The 17519-nt window shown below is 41.2% G+C and overlaps 1 protein-coding gene across 26 annotated transcripts in view; it reads right to left on the minus strand.

The window, feature by feature from the left end:
• Positions 1-17519, minus strand: part of LOC144512951 (muscleblind-like protein 2a) — a 53698-nt gene that overhangs the window by 8234 nt on the left and 27945 nt on the right. For 4 of the 26 annotated variants that reach the window (XM_078243950.1, XM_078243949.1, XM_078243952.1 and 1 more), the window contains exons 3-8: positions 11745-11933; positions 9739-9942; positions 7458-7718; positions 4154-4207; positions 3531-3675; positions 1629-1664 (exon numbers count right to left, since the gene is read on the minus strand). In XM_078243950.1, coding sequence (XP_078100076.1) covers positions 1629-1664; positions 3531-3675; positions 4154-4207; positions 7458-7718; positions 9739-9942; positions 11745-11933 — 889 coding nt within the window. Of the gene's footprint in view, positions 1-395; positions 491-1628; positions 1665-1693; positions 2469-3530; positions 3676-4153; positions 4208-7457; positions 7719-9738; positions 9943-11744; positions 11934-17519 lie in introns of those variants that run through there. The other 22 variants (XM_078243962.1, XM_078243955.1, XM_078243968.1 and 19 more) reach the window with 22 other exon arrangements.

Genomic DNA, 17519 nt, shown 5'->3' on the forward strand with positions numbered 1-17519 from the left:
CAAGAAAAGTGAAAAAAAAAGAAGAGGAAAAAAAAAACTGAACATGCAAAACAAAACCAGGAAGTAGTGCAACACAACACAAATACTACTTTGCAAATGTGGGAGCTCTGAAGAAGTGCTTGTTGGGAGCGCCTTATGGAGCTGTGCACAATGTTTTACGAGAAATACGATAGAGTGCACTGTCACCGGCTTGCTCAGGTAGCCCCCTCGGCTTTAAATTCTCTGGAAAATACCCACTCAGAGGCGTTCATCCCAGTGTGAGCTTGCCCAGTGCAGGCGGATGGACGCATGGGGAGGGGCTTGGCGCGGGCTAAGACTCAGCTGCAGGCTATAAGAAGGCAGTACTTATTCAGAGCTCCATGGACGGATGAAAAAAAGCTTTAAAAGGAGCAAACCTGATTGGCTGGTGCTGTTGCTGCGTAGGGGACACTTGTGGCAGGAGTTGTTGCTGCAGAGACAGTAGCAGGCGTAGCACTGTACATCATTGGGACTTTGTTTTGAGGGGTGGGGGTGGGGAGGGAAGGAAGTGGTAGCGATGGACAGGTAGGTGGAGCATTATGGTAACCATGGCAACAGTTGTGATGTGTGTGTGTCGACGGTATCGTTTGTTGTTGTTGTTGTTGTAGTTGTTGGTGGTGGTGGTGGTGGTGGTGGCAGATGTTACAGAGAGCCAGCAAGCCATCGTTAGGGTTACACCGGCAGATGGCATGCAACCATTCACAATGCAAAGCAAGGAGGACAGAAAGAAAGAAAGAAAAGGAGAGCATGGGAGAAAAAAATAACAAAACAAAAAACAAGAGGAGAGAAGCTGATTACAATCACAAGTAAGGAAATTTATACGGAAAATCAGTTTGCTGTTTTTCCCAGAGAAGTTGAGGCGCACAAGACACCAATTATAATAAATCAATGACATTTTTGGCAGCAGTGATGGGAATTTTAGTTTTCTAATTCATGTGGTCTGACAAGTTAAATAGCAGGAAGATGCCAAAAACCCAGGCGGCTACTTCATCGCGCATGCCAAAAACATGCATCTCAGACGGATTGTTTTGATATGATGTTTAAAATCATTATTCAGAGTCATCATGTTTCCATTTATTAATGTAAGACCTGCTGATAAGCCGACTGGGACTTTTTGTAGTTCCCATCCCCTTTTAGCCGAGACAAATGCCCTGGCCATGTGGCTGAAATAACTTCTCTGGGAAACTGATTTAAATTTCCTGATCAACAAAGCACAGCAAACAGACAGTAGCTATCCTACAGCTTAAGAACAGCTCAGTCTGCAGTATTTTATCTATCATTTTTATCATAAACAAACAAACAGTCATTAGCGAGTAAGTCAGTAGGGAAACAAGAACTGAAAGTCACAACTCTTTCAGGTGATACAAAATGGACATACAAAAAATGTGTTTCATATCATATCTCAGCCTAAAGAAATGGACAGTTTGATGACACTTTCCTAGAGCACTTTAAAGTTTCATCACCCCCACAGGAGGTGACGCGGTGAAGCAATGACCTTTTATCTCACCTGGAAGGGCTGCAGATATTGCCCACTCATCCCGCTCCAACCCCCCCTACTCTTATACATCAAACAGTGTGTGTGAGAGAGCAAAGGGAAGGTCAGGACCTACCAAGACTGCTAGCAGGAGTCATGCACAAGACTGACCCTGTTGTATTCATGCAGAGAAAGACAGTGAGAGAGGGGGGGGGACAGAGATGGGAGAGAGAGAGAGGAGGAAATAAATGGGTTAATTGAGAGGGAGAACAACAAGGTTAGACAAAAAAAAAGCTTGAAGACTTCACTCAGCTCAGATGCTCCTGCTACAGTGGTGCTGTCAGCCAGTTATGAATGCAGTTAACAGTAGCAAGCAGAAGAGTTCCCTTATTCAGTTCAGAAAATACTGTTTCTATAAAGCGCCAGCTAAATCAAACATAAAGCACACTTAGGTTGACTGTAGGTTATGAAAGTGTGGACAAAGTGAATATGTTGCAAAGCTGGATCAATGAGATTATTGGTTTGCAGACGCGAAGGAAGGAAATGATGGATAATCAGGATAATCCAGTTTTTTTCCTTATCTGTATCTCAGATCATCTGTTGTACAGATTGTAGAGCCCATTGGGACACATTTGTGATTATGGGCTATATAAATAAAATAGACTCAATTTGACCATTCTGGTGTCTGAGATCTATCTGTTCATAAAGTTGATCCACAATCAGCCAAAACAATATTCTACATTCCTATAATTAAGTCTTCTGTGGCCATAAAACGGTAATGTAATGTAATTAAATAGCTGCACATTTGCATATATATGCTATAAACAAATAAGGGAACAAAATGAACTAAATAAGTAATTTCTAGGAATAGAGAGGAGACTAAATAATAAAAGAGAAAACAAAGAGGTGATAGAACCAAACAGCAGCAACATCATGCAGTGTCAGTACAATGATGTGCACAGGCTTCCATCCAGATCTAGATCAAATGAAGATGGGGTAGGGTTTATTGCATCAGGACCATTCAGATAATTTTTTATTTTTTTTTTACAGTAAATGTCAAATATCTGATTCCTACTGTTTTTGTTTACATGGGTGGAGAAACCCCTCCCATCCCAAACTTAGCAGTAAAAAACGTGATTTGCAAACATGACTTTAACTCAGGGCTACTTCCCACCCAAAGATACAGAGGGAGGGAGTGATGAGAGGCTGTCAGGCGTCTCCCACCACAGGGAAACAAAAAGAGCAGGTAAAAAGTAGAGTGAGGGATGGGAGTCTCATCCTCATGACTCAGTGTGGTTACAGGCTGCCGTATTAGCTGCGGTTATCTCATTTAGCGGGTGACCCAAGGGGGCTTAAGCTACTGTTAGTTTCTATGAGAGGAGTTGACAGAGAGTGCATTTTGTTCGGGGGATTAATTTGGAAAACTTGGAATAAAATAGCTTTTTTTTAATGGCTTTTTATCGAAATGATCAATGTTGATGTTAAATACACATTAAAAAGGCTGTGTTTGCTCAAAGTTAAGTCATTAAGGCTTATAGTTTTGGAGTTGAAACAGTTACAGAGCCTTTGTGTTGGAAATAACTGGGCTTGTTTTGCTCTTTTGTATGCTTGGGTGTTACAGTTGAGTGAGGTGTATCATATTTATGTGGTAATATATCATATCTTTGATTGCGCTGATCAAAGCCTGCTCTGCCCTTCAACCTGGCAGCAATTACGTGTTATATTGGCAGGCAGTACATCAAAGTTTGAGGGGTGGCATGGTGAATAGTTAAAACATTAGCACACACACACCATTACAGCAGGGCTCCTTATGTGCGTTGCTCAAATATATCCCCTTCAAAAGAAAGTATAGGGCTAATAAACAGGCGTAACTGATCGTGAAAGGTGCTCTCACTTTAGCACGAGAAACTCCAAAAAGATACATGTGTGATGGATAGAAGGTTAGCTGAGCACATTCAGTGGGTGTATCTTTGTGTTTGCATGCTCTGCATACCTATGATGCGTCTGTGTGCCATGTGTATCGATTGGGAGCCCTTACCTGTGGGAAAGAAAGTGGGCTGCTGGAGCTGTGCGTTGGCCAGCGCCTGCTGGTAGTGCAAAACACTGGGGTTGAACAGGGAGCCGTTGCTCTTCTCAAGTGCTTGTCTCTTTGGTAGGGGCTGGAGGACGCCGTGGGGGAACGCCTATCCACCGAAAACACACACACACACACACACACACACACACACACACACACACACACACACACACACACACACACACACACACAAGAACAGTAGATTTGATCTGTATACTTGTTCACAATTGTACACAAGTCAACACTGATATTTGCAAATCTGTTATTTGTCTATGCACAGCACAACAAGGCAAAAATGGAAACTTGCTGTAACTATCACAAGGATAATGAGAAACTACACCATAGCAAACAACACATTAAGGAAAATAGTGTGATAACTGGAATTAGTTTAACATTACATCATAGTTTATTAAATGTACAGTACAATCTAGAATGGCCACTGGTGATCATAAATGATAAATATGTATACTTTAAAGTGATTTACAGGGTTTCACAAAAACAAAAGAGCAAACTTAAATTTTGTGAGTGGCTACAGTACAATTAAAGAAGCTACATGCAAAGCAAAAGGTGAAAGGTCAAAGTACCAGGTCTACAGTTGCCTCGAGGGGTCGCTTCATTGCTTTGGCAGTCGACTGAGTCTTTAATTAGCAGGCAGCGAGCACATGATGGCAGTGGGCCAATGGGATTCAAGCGTATTAACATACAGGTAACAGCAAGCAGAGGTGCGTCATGGGGGACAGCATTGCATTGTGGATAGGTGAGAAGGAAAAAAACAAAATCAAAAATAATCTGAATGCAAGTATACCACATACAAAACAATAGGCATGCACATAAACAAAAAATTGTTTTGTTTACTTTAAAGAAACATTGCTACTTTTTGAATTAGTACAAAAGCAAAAAAGCATCTACATTAACCCTTGGTTAAAAAAAAGAAGATTCTATGATGTATTTCAAAACTACTAGGAAAGCATTTAGTAGCAACGTCAAGTAAATCAATTTTTTTTTCTTTTCTAGCAGTAAACACAACTGATTCAGACTATAAATACTGGGCTGACACTTTATGTGAGATCTGAACAAGAAGTGCTACAGTCCTACACACACAATAATTACAGTGCTCCTGGAGGTGGCTTTGGGCCTGAGAAATGTCTAAAACACCCACAACAGATTGGGATGTGAGTGAGCTCTTTGATCAAATAACCTCAAATTATTGAACTCTGTCCTCACAACTGGCAATAGGAACTGGACAAGTTTGTGTAGGCAACTACGGATAAACACTATGAGGGGGCTGTTACCCATGTGTTAGCTACAATAAGTGGTCCTAACAAAAAGTAGTTTAACGATCACATCCTTTCTCTGTAGTGGTGTCGATTCATGTCTAGTCCTTGAAATGAGTGACAAATCCTCTAACTAAATCTGCATTGTGAGCGCATGTGGCTTGTTAGTGTGATCAATGAACTTGGGGGTGGTGACGCAATGTAAGTTATAGTTCAAATCACAGAATGTGGAGCTCTGTTTATTCTTATATTCCTCCTAGAGACAACACATATCTTAAAACCTAGGAGTGTTTTACGAATCTAATATTAGTATGTAGCCAACCTAACGAGGTACTATTTTATTTCAACTTAATGCTTTTGTTAATTTATTTAAAAAATGTCCTCACATTCGATGTCACTGCTGAGAGGAGAAAAAAAAAGATGACTGATGGATGTGATGAGCACAGCAGTTAAGGGGATCCATGCACAAGCCTCTTGCTTCATGTATGTGGATTTTCTAATAGTATATGACAATATATATCCTATAAAAGAGCAACAAGGCATTGCTGATGCACTGTATTGTTAACAGACTTAAACACTGTGGTTAGTTCAAATGCCAGGTGGTCTATTAAAGTGACATGGAAAGCAAAGATGACTGCATTCGACTCGCAATGAGGAAGAAGATTACAGCATGGCAAGCAACACATAATGTGGCACAGTAAAACAACATAATCTCAGTAACAGGATCTTCTTACTGTGACCGTATCAGTTAATGTGTAACCTTATTTACAGTACACTTTAGCCTATTTGCTAGATTTTATTTAGATAAAAAAAATAAGAAAAGTGAATTATGGATAATGATATTACCTATTTGCAGCAGTGCAGCAATACAGGTTTTATGGGTCTCTGCTTCAATAAAAGTGATTCAGCTTAGGCTAAGGGCAAATAGAAAATTGGATTAAAGGTGCTGACTAAACAACTCATTGTCCTAAGGTTAACCCTGCTCACCTATAGCACAGCTTGTAACTGCTGGTGGTAATTTGCGAATTGGGTCATAAAGTTGATAAACTGGGGCATATGAGGAACACTGGAGTATGAAGCAAAGGACTGTGAAGAGAATATACTAGGAAGATGAACTAAATCTTCTTGTTTGACAAAGCATTGTGTACCTGATGGGGAAGTTGTTGAGTTAAGGTACTCAGTGTGCCTTTAAGAAAACAGCGCTGACGGGTCAACATCAGGTTATAGTGCCTCGAGGTCTCAGGCTCTCTTTTATTTATGCATGTTTCAATTGTGTGTTGTTTTCCTGCTTACATGCAGCCTCTACAAAATGCTCAAACAAAACTAACCTGAACTCGTGGTCGACTTATCATCCACGCTGTGGACTTATGGAGGAAGGACAAAGAGAGCAAGCAGCAATGGAGTCAGCCAATGAGAGAGGTATGTGCAACGCATAAAGCATGCCCATGCCATGGAGGAAAAAAAGTCAGTCAGCACACTGGCGCAGTACAAGGTGTGTGCGAGTGCAGCAGCCAAAAGGACCATTCAAAAGAAGCCAGCCTGGGGGAGGGTGGGGCACAGCCAAGACACACTTCCCACTGTCTGTCTGCCTGCATTTCCATCTGTCTGTCTGTCTGTTTGTCTGTCTCTTCCTCAGCATGTTGGGGGATTTTTCCAACTAAAGGCAGACGAGGACAAACCCCCACCCGTGAGGCTACATCCTCATCCATCCCCGATTCAATTTACACTGATCTGCAGAGAGCCGCACTTATCATTGAGAGCAGGGTGGAGGTGGTATGGGGGGGTGAGCCAGCACATTGTCTCTGTATGAACCAAGGGCATTGGAAAATAAAAGCGGACTGCGGTGAGATAATAACAGATTGTTCTTGCGGCATTATACTGATGCATTTAGGTTTCACTAAACCCTGTTCATTGTATACAACGGCCTCACTTTAGGATGACTATTGTTATTGAATTGTACACTGGAGTCCACTAGAATAAACCAGCAGAGGTGGGTATGTTTTATACAGTAATAAAGCAGCGCTCCACATTTTATGTTGCTGTGGGTGTCATCATCAACAGCAGTGTATTGTGTATATTGTGTAAGCCGAGATGATTTGTAATTATGTCACATGTACTCAGAGAGCCTATGTGTGGTTCCATGTATTTTATTTGGTACAGAGTTGCTCAAAAGAGATCACCAAAAACCAATGTTCAATAAGCTACTCTATGATCTCCAATTTAAACAATCTGTGCTTTGTAAAAACTCAGGTAGCAGTAACTAGGCATGGCAGCTTTGTACTAGTGTAATACTACTGTATATATTGTGTTTACTTGCTCTTCCACAACCATAAAATTACCATCCAATCCAATAATAACTTGTTTATTTGGTGCCCTAAAGCCTCCATGGATATTACAATGGAAGTCTAAGCTCTTGTTGGAAAGGAAACTGTATATAGGTGCTATAAAATAGCCTTCCTGTCCCTTACAAGCTCTTGCTCTAGAAGTACTCTAAACAAGCAGGAGAAGAAGGAGATTTGTTTGGTTACTACAAGGACAAGTATGTGTTTGTTTCCTGCTCTACCACTGTGTAGGTACAGGGTACAGTAGGTAGGCTTTAGTGCTGTGCTCTCACCATGGCTGCAGCTGTGGCGGCGGCTTGCGCTGCCACAGCTGTCTGGTTGGCCTGGTGTTGGGCAGCCTTAATCTTGGCCTGCAGGTGGGCCGGGGGGTGGAAGTACTTGCACTTCTCGCGGGAGCAGCGGCTCTTGATGTAGTCCATGCAGACGGTGACCGTGTTATCGCTGGTGTCAATCATGGGGCTGTCGCTGGGGTGAGCAAAGCGGCAGTCGGTCTCCCCGCGAGCGCAGTTGCCCCGCTGGAACTCACGGCAAACCTGGGAGCATGAGAGTCAGGTGGACGAACAAACAGACACACAGACACACACACGTATGTATGCAAAAAGAGAAAAAGAAACAAACCGTGAATACTTGAGCTTTCAGAACACGTCTGGAAACAATGTTAAACAGCATAATACTCATTGCATAGCATCCAATTTATTTAGTTATTGTCATCCTCTTACTGTAGTGCATGATCATCCAACTAGCACAGTAACTCCACAGTTAACAGCCATCAAAATCTTGATGACAATATTAGATTTTCTTTTTTAAGTATTTGACATTTTGGTGTCTGACTGTTTTGAAAATGAGAATGTTGATACATATTTAAATACTGCATGGTAGGGCAAACAAGCCTTAAGGACTTTTAAAACAACATCCAATGTATTTGTACAAAAAAAATCAATTCAATTCAAATTCTTGCACACAGAATCTCACTTACACAGCAAGGTTTTACTTAATTCTGCTGGACCAGACTTAAAACTCATGCTAACGTTTATTATTATTTTTTTATTTTTTATTTTTTTTAAATACAGACAATAAATTAATTTTGGACTTGGTGTGAAAAAGTCTAAACACTGTGTAACTAAAGTGCAATGTGTGCCAAATCCAAATGATTGTGGAGTCACTGATCCAGTCAGTGTTCAACGGTTCAGAGGCCTGGGCATAATCACATGGGATCTGCTTTTGACTTGCACTCTGGGACTGAGACACACACAGAGTACACACACAGAGTACACGCGCACGCGCAAGCACGCACACAGAACGTCACACGCGACAGTTCTGTTCTGCGGCAAAACACATGCAAAAACACGCATGCTGGTTTTGTGTGGGAGTGTGTACGTGTCTCACAGGAATACTGTCTCATTAGAGCCAACTTCATTCAGTTGCTTAGTGATAGCACTCCCTGAGAAAAACACATACAGGCACACACCTACGCATCACCTCAAGGTCTTAGGGAGATTATTGTTTATCACAAAAAATGTAGTGAAAAAAAAAAAAAAAAAAAACTATCCTCAATCGCCAAGCTATTCTCATTCAGTGTTGTTTGCCAGGGGGCAGATGGAGATTGCTGAAGTTGTTGTAATTGTCCCAGTCTAACTGTGGCTGTCTAGCAAGTACCAGTTTGTGTTGGGCGATTTTCCAATTTAAATTACTGCAATCTCACACTATCTCTCTTTTTTTTTCTTCGTGTTGTGTTTCCGATACAAGCCTTAAATGATTTCGTTAAGGTGTAAGACAAGATGTTCCTTAACTTACACTCAAGGATAATGCAAAGGTAAATAATTATCAAGTAAGGAGGCTGATACTGTTGTTTAGATTAGTTATTGTTCTGCCTTTCAGCGTTTAGTTGAAATTAAACAAATACTGCAGCTACACTTGGTGGTATAAACAGCAGTTACACATTTCACCTACGTTTCGAAATTGTGACACAATTAGCAGCGTGATATGAAATTTAATTATTTTAATAAAGTGAAATAATTTCTGCTTTCTGTAAAAATTGGACTCTTTATAAACCTCAATTGCTTACTTGGGTTTATTCAAAGGCAATTTCAAAATGTATGTATTTAAGTCATATTTTCTTGCTTATCCTTTCAGGTCCTTGTCTCAATTTATTTAAGTCATCAAAAAGTTAAATCAAAAAGGTTAAAGATGTGGGTGTCTGTATTTTATTTGTTGCTATGCCAACTCCCATGGTAACCATGGAGGTAATTAGTACGTTATAGTGTTTTTTTTTTTTTTTCTGTATTCACTGCACAGTATGAGGAATATCTTTTCAGACGTTACATATGTGTGACTATTGTATCAAAACTAAAATACCCTGTGCTATAAATGATACTCTTTCACACCCATAATCACACTAAGTTGTTACAATAATGTCACTTCACAACCTCAAAGACAACACTAGGTATGCTATACAGTAGCTCCAATGCTTGAGAAAGAGCGAGAGAGAGAGAGAGAGAGAGAGAGAGAGAGAGAGAGAGAGAGAGAGAGAGACACTGTGATTGGGTGGGTCACCTCCAGCTTGTCGGTACGCAGCAGTTTCTGGTTGGAGGAAGAGCCACCGGTCACGGAGACAGGTGGGCTGCCGGGGACCATACAGGGGGTGTTGGGCAGGATGTCTGTGGGCACTAGGCCCATGCTGTGGGACATGGGAGTCAGGTAGGGTGCGTAGCTCAAACCTGCACTGGAACCCAGGCCCTGGCTGACTGGAAACGTCTGCTGTACATGGAGAGAAAAGACAGTTTACCAACACCTGAGCAGCTCGTCTTTGTTGTCATGACTGCTCTTTAAGATATTCTGTCTGTTTTCTTTTCTTGTTTTAGCAACAACAACAAAAATGACATTCCTAATTAAAATGGTAGAAATGGCTTAATGGCAAAGATGTAATATGATGGATGTACGGAGAGACAGTGGGGAGTGGAAGGTGAATAGCAGAATGAGGGTACAGCGACAAAAAAGAGGGAGAAAAGTTAGAGGAAAGGGACACGAGACAAATGAACGGAGGGGCGCAGCTGTGCAGAATGATGGGTGAGGAAGATGAGAGGTGAGGTGGGGAGAGAGTGTGACAGGTAGAGAGACAGCCAGGGGAACAGAGAGGAATAGCTTTCAGAGAAAAAGTGGAGAGAGAAGGAAGCGAGGGTAGAAACAAGAGAAGGTTTTTTTTAACCTCTATGTATGTCAGGAAGATTTTGCTGAGCAAGCATGTTCTTTTTCAGCTACACCCAGCCTTACATTGATGCAGTTCAACACGTTCACACCTGGCAGCTGCCCAGTGCAATGACAGTCTACCGCTAACTGCAGAGCAACTCCCAGAGAATAGTCGGGGAGTTTAGTGCTTTTGCTCAAGGCCATCTCAATAACTGGTATGAGAACAAAGTCATCTTTTGAGCCTGAGATGTAATCTGAAAATAGTAATAATAGTAAAGTTTCTAATAGAAGGCCGTATCAATGTACTGTAACAGACGTCTCATATTTTCTCAGTGAGCCATAGAAAATATTACTTGCATAAAGGGGGATCTCCAGTCAAAATAATGTAGCTAACTTGATATGTAAAGATTAGGGCTGTCAAAATAACGCAATAGTAACGTGTTAACGGCAATTTGTTTTACCGCCACAAATATTTTTGATGCATTACCTCAGGTTCTGTCACAATGACTATGGACTGAAGTGCACTGGACTGGAGTCTCGGATTGGGTCCAACGCAGGTTGAATGCACGTTATAAACGTCTGTTGTATGAAATGTCTGTTTCCTCACTGCACTGCATTTTTAGAAACTATGATAATCTGGTCGCAGGTCGCGTCTCTCGCCCACGTCCAGACGCCGTCTCACTCCCTCTGCCTCTCCTTGGGGTTCTCCTACTCATAGAACTGAACATCCAGTAACTACTATGTCCCTTTTGTGTGGAAGCACTGGGTGTTTTTGCAACTTCAGTAATATCTGCTGCCTTATGTTCAAAACACAGCTCCGCTTGCCCCTCTCCTTGCTCACCAGAGCGGCTTTGACCGGCAGAGGCACAGCAGCTTTCAGTGGTGTTGATAGTCGTGACGTGTAACGTGACATTGAGTGAGACTACAGAGTGGTGACTACAGACAGAGACCGGCTGCATACACTGTACGGGGAATTATTTTAACCGGACATTATGACCGGGGAGATTTAAATATGTTGGAGCTTTTGGTTACAATGGAAACACTGCTATGACGGTTTCTGGACAATTTATTCGTCATTGTTTTGTGGTGTTATTTGATTTCCAATGATAAATATACACATATTTGCAAAGTAAGCATATCTGTCCACTCCCGTGTTGAAAATAATATACAAATATCCCTTTAAGGTACATTTTGAACAGGTGGAAAATGTCTGATGAATAGACGATTAATTGCGATTAACTACTTTAACTGATTGACAGCCCTAATAAAGATCTTTTAACAGGAACAAAGCCAGACTTTTTACAGTGTAGCACAACAACAGAGTTCCCTGTTATTTTCATGGTGAGTCACACAGTGCATTGACATTTATTTACCACAGCAAAAAGACCAGCACTAACCACAGGCTGCATGGTGGTGCCGGGGATCATGAACTGCATCTGTTGAGCCAACATGGCGGCCGCTGTCTTCTGCTGGATCAGGTTATTTCGCCCGTTGATCTCCAGCTGGGTCTTCAGGTGAGCGGGCGGGTGCAGGTATTTGCAGTTCTCTCGCGTGCATCGGCCCTGAGCGGGAAAACAAAGTTGATGGAAGAGAAACGGGGAGGTGGGAGAGAGAGAGAGCGAGAGAGACAAAGAGAGACAACAAGGTCATTAACAGTCTGAAAACTTCAAGTCTCTGATCAACAGAAGGAACTGAAACGCTGTCTATGATAATAAACCTGATGAAGAACAGGTTGTGTGTCTGTGTGTCTGCCTGCCTGAGGATGTGGCAGATTTGTGGCCATTGATTTTGACACAGACTCCTAAACATCAAGTGCTTGAAGGCAGCATACATATTCATACTTGGAGAGTGTGTAAAATGATGAGAGCTCCGCATTGAGCTTATCCAATGGGGGTAGCAGGTAGCTCTCGGCTTGGATTAGAACCTTTTTTATGACGATTACCAGTTCCTGACTTCTTAGCTTGTCAACTCTGGCAGGACCTGGTCCTGCCGGCACTTTGGACATACTAACTAGCCAGTATTCGATGCAGACATGGAAATGAGGGAAGGTGGACAAAGGCTAGGGCTCAAGTTCTGATTGTAGCTGTCTCCCCTAATCTGTCCATTGTAGCATTTCAATGGACAGGTCATCCAGTATTCTCTGTGGACATGCAAATGCAGATTTGGCAGGGTCAGGCTTACAGAGACCCTGGTGGATGAAGGCAATTAGACTGTCAACCCAGAGGCTAATGGCAAACAATCCAATATGGATCCTCATTGCAGTGCTTATTGCTAGGAGAGTGGGTGGAAGAGAGGAGAGAGGTCAGCAGGGAGTAACAGAGCAAAGGGTAGAATACAGTAGTGGGAAAAGAGACTGTGGTGAAGATGGAAAGTAAAGGTGAGGAGAGGAGTGGAGTAAAAGATGTGGGCAGAGTGGAGTGATATGAATTAGTACAGAGGGGAAAGGGGAGATAACAGTGAAAGGCCAAGAAGACAAAAGGAGAGGACATGACATGGCCGGCATGACATGGCAGCGTCTTTGTTAATGTGAAGGAGCGCAGAGGGAGGGGAAGCTAAATTAGAATCAGAATAGTGTGACGAGGTCCAAACACCCCTTAACTCTATGTCATGAAAGAGCCACAGCACAGTGGCCTGATTAGCAATGCCTTACAATCATTTCTCTAATTTCCTCTTACAAGAAAATATGACAGCTCTGTCACACACGGTGATAAGATATGTTTAATTACTCAAGCACTGTACTCAAACACCAATTTAAGTCCTGAATCAAACATACAAAATGACAAGTCATCAGACAATATCCTGATATGATATCTTTTTTTTTTTTTTTTTAATACAAAAAGCAGTCAGCTTGTAATACATTGAGTCAGAACAAAAGACGGTGAAGCTGCATTTAGCTAACATGATGCCTCTAAGCTATGCTTTCTGATTATTTTAAATGTGCTCTTTTTTCTTGTCATAACAGGTAAAGAAAAGGTAGGAATTGATAACAATAATAACGACTGCATTCAATTCAGATGTGTCAATTCCACGGTCATGGTATTGTGCATGCTGTCCTACCAGCAAAGCTGACTGGGAAACTTAAAGGAACAGAGTCATTGTTAATGGTATTGATTACACCTGTGCTGTTTCTGTGAAAACGGTCTGTATCAGAGCACTGTTATTGTATGTTTTTGTCTATTCATTTTTCGGTTTGTATTTTATTTTTCTCACATTTCATTCTATTTTAATTGATTTTATTGTCCTTTTTAATTGTGTTTGTAAATGTTGTTCTAATGCATGTCTTTGTCTTACACAAAACACTTTAAATTGCCTGTGTTTGAAAGGTGCTATACAGTTAATGTTGCTCCTTTATCATCACGTTCACGTTTGTAGCATTTGTTTTTATTGTGTGGGATTTGAAAGCAGGAAAAAAAAAACACAATATTGATATTGATAGTTACAGTAAAAAAAAAAAAAAAAATAGTGTGATATTATTTTTTTTTCAGTATTGCCATAAATGCTCTGGATGCAGCACATGAATCAATGCAATCTATAAAATAATACATTATTCCTATACTATTCTTAAATTCGTAAAGCATTACGCTAGGTGGGCAGGCAAACAAAGAAGAACTTTGAATCAACTCAAACCTGGCTCCCAATGTAAATAACCAATAATCTTCAAGTCTCATCAAAGGGAAAACTAATAAAACCTGCCTATCCTTTTCTTCCTGACAGATATTAAAGACGCCCCACAGAGCATCAAACACACTCTAGGTACAACGAAGCTGCCACAAAGGATATTAAGTCCGTAGTAACTATTGGCCATTTCTGTTTTCACATTAATAAAACACAAATATATGAATACAGTGTGCTCTGTAATGATGAGAGTCACGACGTTGGGACTGGCCTCCACACCCTGGTGTTAAAGCTGCAAACAACCACTGATAACCCCCCCCCTAACATTTCACATGCACAAAATCACACCTGCCCACACATATGCATACTAAATCACACAATCACAACAAGCATCGCCCACACACACTGGCACAGGCATACATGTGCATAGATAAACAAAGTCACTGCACGCAGTTTTGTTATGTCCTGGCCAGACCAGAGGAATAACGTTAGCACTGAACCCCGGCAACCAAAAACCTCAGAGGCGTCAAAACTAATTGGACCCTTATGCAGCGCCACAGACACGAGCAAAGGTGTGTGCGTCTTGAGTATCTGCATTCAGGAGAGAGAATGCGTAGGCAGGTGTAACAGTGCATGTGTGTGTGCAGGCAAAACCGTGTGGGCAGGTGTGACTGTGTGTGTGTGTGTGTGTGTGTGTGTGTGTGTGTGTGAGAGAGAGGGAGCTTGGTGCTGAAGCTGAGCTCTGGACAGCATCCCAAACTTAGTCGGCTGGGAAGCACAGCATCACCATCGCGCCCATTCAGAGATCACAGACATAGACTGACACAAATAAAGATGCATTTACACAACGACATACACCACCACAGACCCTCACCACTCACTTTGTCACTTATGTGGACTTCAGAGTGAAGCCATTACTTCCCCTTTTGCTCCATATTCAGTTCATCTATAACCTGTGAGTGACATGCTTTTTCGCAATTGCTCATCATTATAACCCCATTTAACGTGATGAGGTAAATGGTGGTGAAACCTTCTCCTTTCATCCTGTCAAACTTAGTTTGAAAGCCTTTTCTCACTGATGTATTCGCGATCTACCACAGCATTGTGCCAGGTCTTTGCATAAATTAGGCTTCATTTGTCTTCGGTCTTCCTTTTTGTCTAGTTTGGAGGTGGAAGAAGCAAATAAATTAAGCACCTTATCTAGGGCTGTCATGGTAATAGCGTTTGCAACACTATTTGAACACAGTAAGGAGTTCAGTGCAGCATTCAATTATATAAACATTTATTTGCAGTACACTGAATTCATTTAAAAGGTTAAAAAACAGATGAAGAACAAGAACTATATCCATCTCCACCCATATCTTAATATCTACAATGCTGTTTAAGGCAGGAATATTGACATGGTTCTAGTTGTGTTGTGTTTGTTGCAGTGTCTATCAGTGTATATCTAACTGCCAAACATTAAAGTTAGTATTGATATATATGTATTTATCTATTCGATTCATAACACAGTGTATTGGAGGAGACAAGTTACAGTGGAAATAAGAGTTCATGTTAATAGTCAAAGGTTAGTGGGCGTTGAGGCTGTAAACAGCACTGCGTTAAAGCAGCCCAAGGGTCTGCATTGGTAGGAGTACGTACCAAACCCCCAGGATCAGAGCTGCATTTTTCATCGGATGTTCGCCATTTTGCAGCATGTTATCCAGTTTTCTTTATAGATCCATGGTTGTTACAGGTACACATGAAAAGGTGAAATGTGATCCAAGAAGTTTGGTTTATAATACTATGAAGTAGGATTTTTACAACTAAGGTTATTATTACGTTGACAATACTTTTATCTTCCGTCTTGATTATTGCGAGGTTAAGGGTAGGAGTATACCATTCACTGTACACTTGCAAGGCTGCACTTTTAGTCTCAGGGCTAATGTCAGTGTGAACATAGCCTTACTTTTAACATGTAAAAGCGTCACATTCTATACAGAGTCTTTTACTAGCTTATGCCGTTTTTCCATTACATGGTACCTGCTCGACTCGCCTCTACTCGCATTTTTTGGTTTTCCATTATGAATAAAAGTACCTGGTACCTGCTAACAGGTACTTTTTTTAGTATCGCCTCTGTCGAGGTTCCAAGCGAGCTGAGGCGATACCAAAAGGTGAAAACCTGCAGACTACTGATTGGTTGGAGAGAATCGTCACTAATCACTGCGTCATCATTGCTAGCAACAGACGGGGGTGTCCTGAACAAACAAACATTTTTAAAATGTTTAGCCAGCGGTGTTTTTTTTGCTGCCTTCGACGTTCTGTGTGTGTGTTGCGTTAGGTCAAGGCAGTTACCTGCAGCGTCGCTATGACAACCAGCCTTGCTTGCCTCACGCATGAGGCAGTACTAAATCTGCAATGGAAAAAGGAGGACGGGCACCGCAGCCAAGTCGAGCCGAGCCGAGCCGAGCTGGTACTAGCAGTGGGTAAGTGCCATTAGGCTACTGGAAGTCTCAGTGCCTGAAGTGAAGGGGATATGGATTTGCTAAAAATATGGTTAAAGAACATCAAAATGGCTGATATCCTTTATGTTAAAACATTAGGTTGCACACCAAAGAGGAGATCAGTTTATTTAGAAGAATTTCAGCTGAGATATGAAGTCAGGTAGTCTAAGCCTATATTTTGGGCTAAACCTATCCTGGAAAAGACATCCTGGCATTCATTGCTGTCATAAAGTAACAATGCTGATAAAAAAAGCACACCCCCACACAAACCTATTATGGTGCATTAATTAAAGTCAGGGAGGTGTTAATTTTTTTGGTACTGTGCACAGCAGTTAAAACGCTTTCACCCATGTCACGTCTCTCTGATTAGCTCCAAGTAAGGGTGAAGATCTAACATCTGCTTTATAGCCAAAGTATTTCTTGCTTTAATAAAACATGGTAGGGCCAATTGCAAGAACTGCGTGCTGATGGCTATACATAGCAATTACAGTACATTTGTGTGTGTGCGATTAATACTAATGATCATCAATGAAGGATCCAGACTGCACTTTGCCATGTTTCCCTGCCACGCTTGGGGATTCAAAGCACATAAATAATAATAAATAAATAAATAATGAATGCACCTTGCACAATAGGTTTATCTACATCCTATCATTACTAGTGAAACAGTTGTACATTTTTACTCCCCAACTTGCACATTAAGTTTTTCTATATCTATTGAAACAGTTGTACATTTCATTTTCCAAATTGTATATATTTTAAATATTGCTCGTGTAGTATTCTATTATTATTTCATGTATATATTTCTCCTATTATTTAATGTTTACTCTCTATGTGTGCTGTGTGTCTGATATTTTGATGCTGCAACACCGTTATTTCCCCTTTTTTTGGGATCAATAAAAAAAATCTATCTATCTATCTATCTATCTATCATGAGGTAAGCTTTGTTGAAAAGGCAGCACTGCATCAAATATATAAAGTGCTTGTCGTTTACGCAGTGAGGTGGTCCACCGACGCAACAATGACAGTGCTAAAAAGCAGCATGTGTGG

The sequence above is a fragment of the Sander vitreus genome, chromosome 24 (assembly GCF_031162955.1).
Source record: "Sander vitreus isolate 19-12246 chromosome 24, sanVit1, whole genome shotgun sequence".
NCBI classification, from domain to species: Eukaryota; Metazoa; Chordata; class Actinopteri; order Perciformes; family Percidae; genus Sander; species Sander vitreus.